At 53.2% G+C, this 774-nt stretch overlaps 1 protein-coding gene across 1 annotated transcript in view; it reads right to left on the bottom strand.

Annotated features, from left to right (window-relative positions):
• Positions 1-240, bottom strand: part of LOC127749462 (uncharacterized) — a 4,926-nt gene extending 4,686 nt beyond the window's left edge. Inside the window, exon 1 of the mRNA XM_052267642.1 lies at positions 235-240. Coding sequence (XP_052123602.1) covers positions 235-240 — 6 coding nt within the window. The remainder of the gene's footprint in view (positions 1-234) is intronic.
• Positions 241-774: the final 534 nt, after the last annotated feature.

Here is a 774-nt window from a genome sequence, read left to right on the forward strand (position 1 = left end):
GCAGGCTCGCTCCAAGGGGTCAGTCCAGGAGAGTGGGAAAGGGGAGGCTCGAATAACACCTCCCACCTCCCTCCAGGACAAAACATGGGAAGCTACTCTGGTCGTGCAGTTAGTTGTACGCTCTCGCGGCCTAGCGCCGGAGTCACGGGGGTTAAAAAATAAAAACCTCGGGTTAACTTTTTATTTTATTTTTGTACACCCGTCTTTTAGTCTGCGGTCGTTCGTAAAACTCACCGACATCGCAGACGAGTGCGCCGGGCTCGAGGTCGTGCAGGAACTGGGCCACCTTGGGCCAGGCGCGGCCGCTGGGGTTGGGCGCGCAGCCGCAGCAGTTGCAGTTCCACGAGCTAGACGCGCCGGAGATCTCCTCGTACACCTCGTGCACGTAGGCCGTCTCGAGCGCCACGGAACGCGCCTCGCCGCCGCCACCCCCGCCCGCCATCACTGCAACATTCAAACATAGTGTTGATGACACATGTGTAAAGAAGAAAGAATCAAACATCTCTAAAGCAGGAACATATGATGCTGTTCCAACGACCATGATATACTGGCTCGAGTACATGGTTGCTGGCACAACCACCGGCTGTCGCTGTCATAGGGTTAGCAAAATCGTGTCTTTGGAGCAACAACCCGGCCACAAGAAAACGACGGTCGTTGGAACAATTATTCTTTTTTTTCCGTGAGGGCTACATGGCATGGACAGTCCGGAAAAATGTAAGGGTGGGATGAGAGCATTACAATTTTGTTTTATTTCCATTTGGTAAGTCAACGAAT

The sequence above is a fragment of the Frankliniella occidentalis genome, unplaced genomic scaffold (assembly GCF_000697945.3).
Source record: "Frankliniella occidentalis isolate FOCC.00 unplaced genomic scaffold, Focc_3.1 Scaffold4, whole genome shotgun sequence".
Classification (NCBI taxonomy): domain Eukaryota; kingdom Metazoa; phylum Arthropoda; class Insecta; order Thysanoptera; family Thripidae; genus Frankliniella; species Frankliniella occidentalis.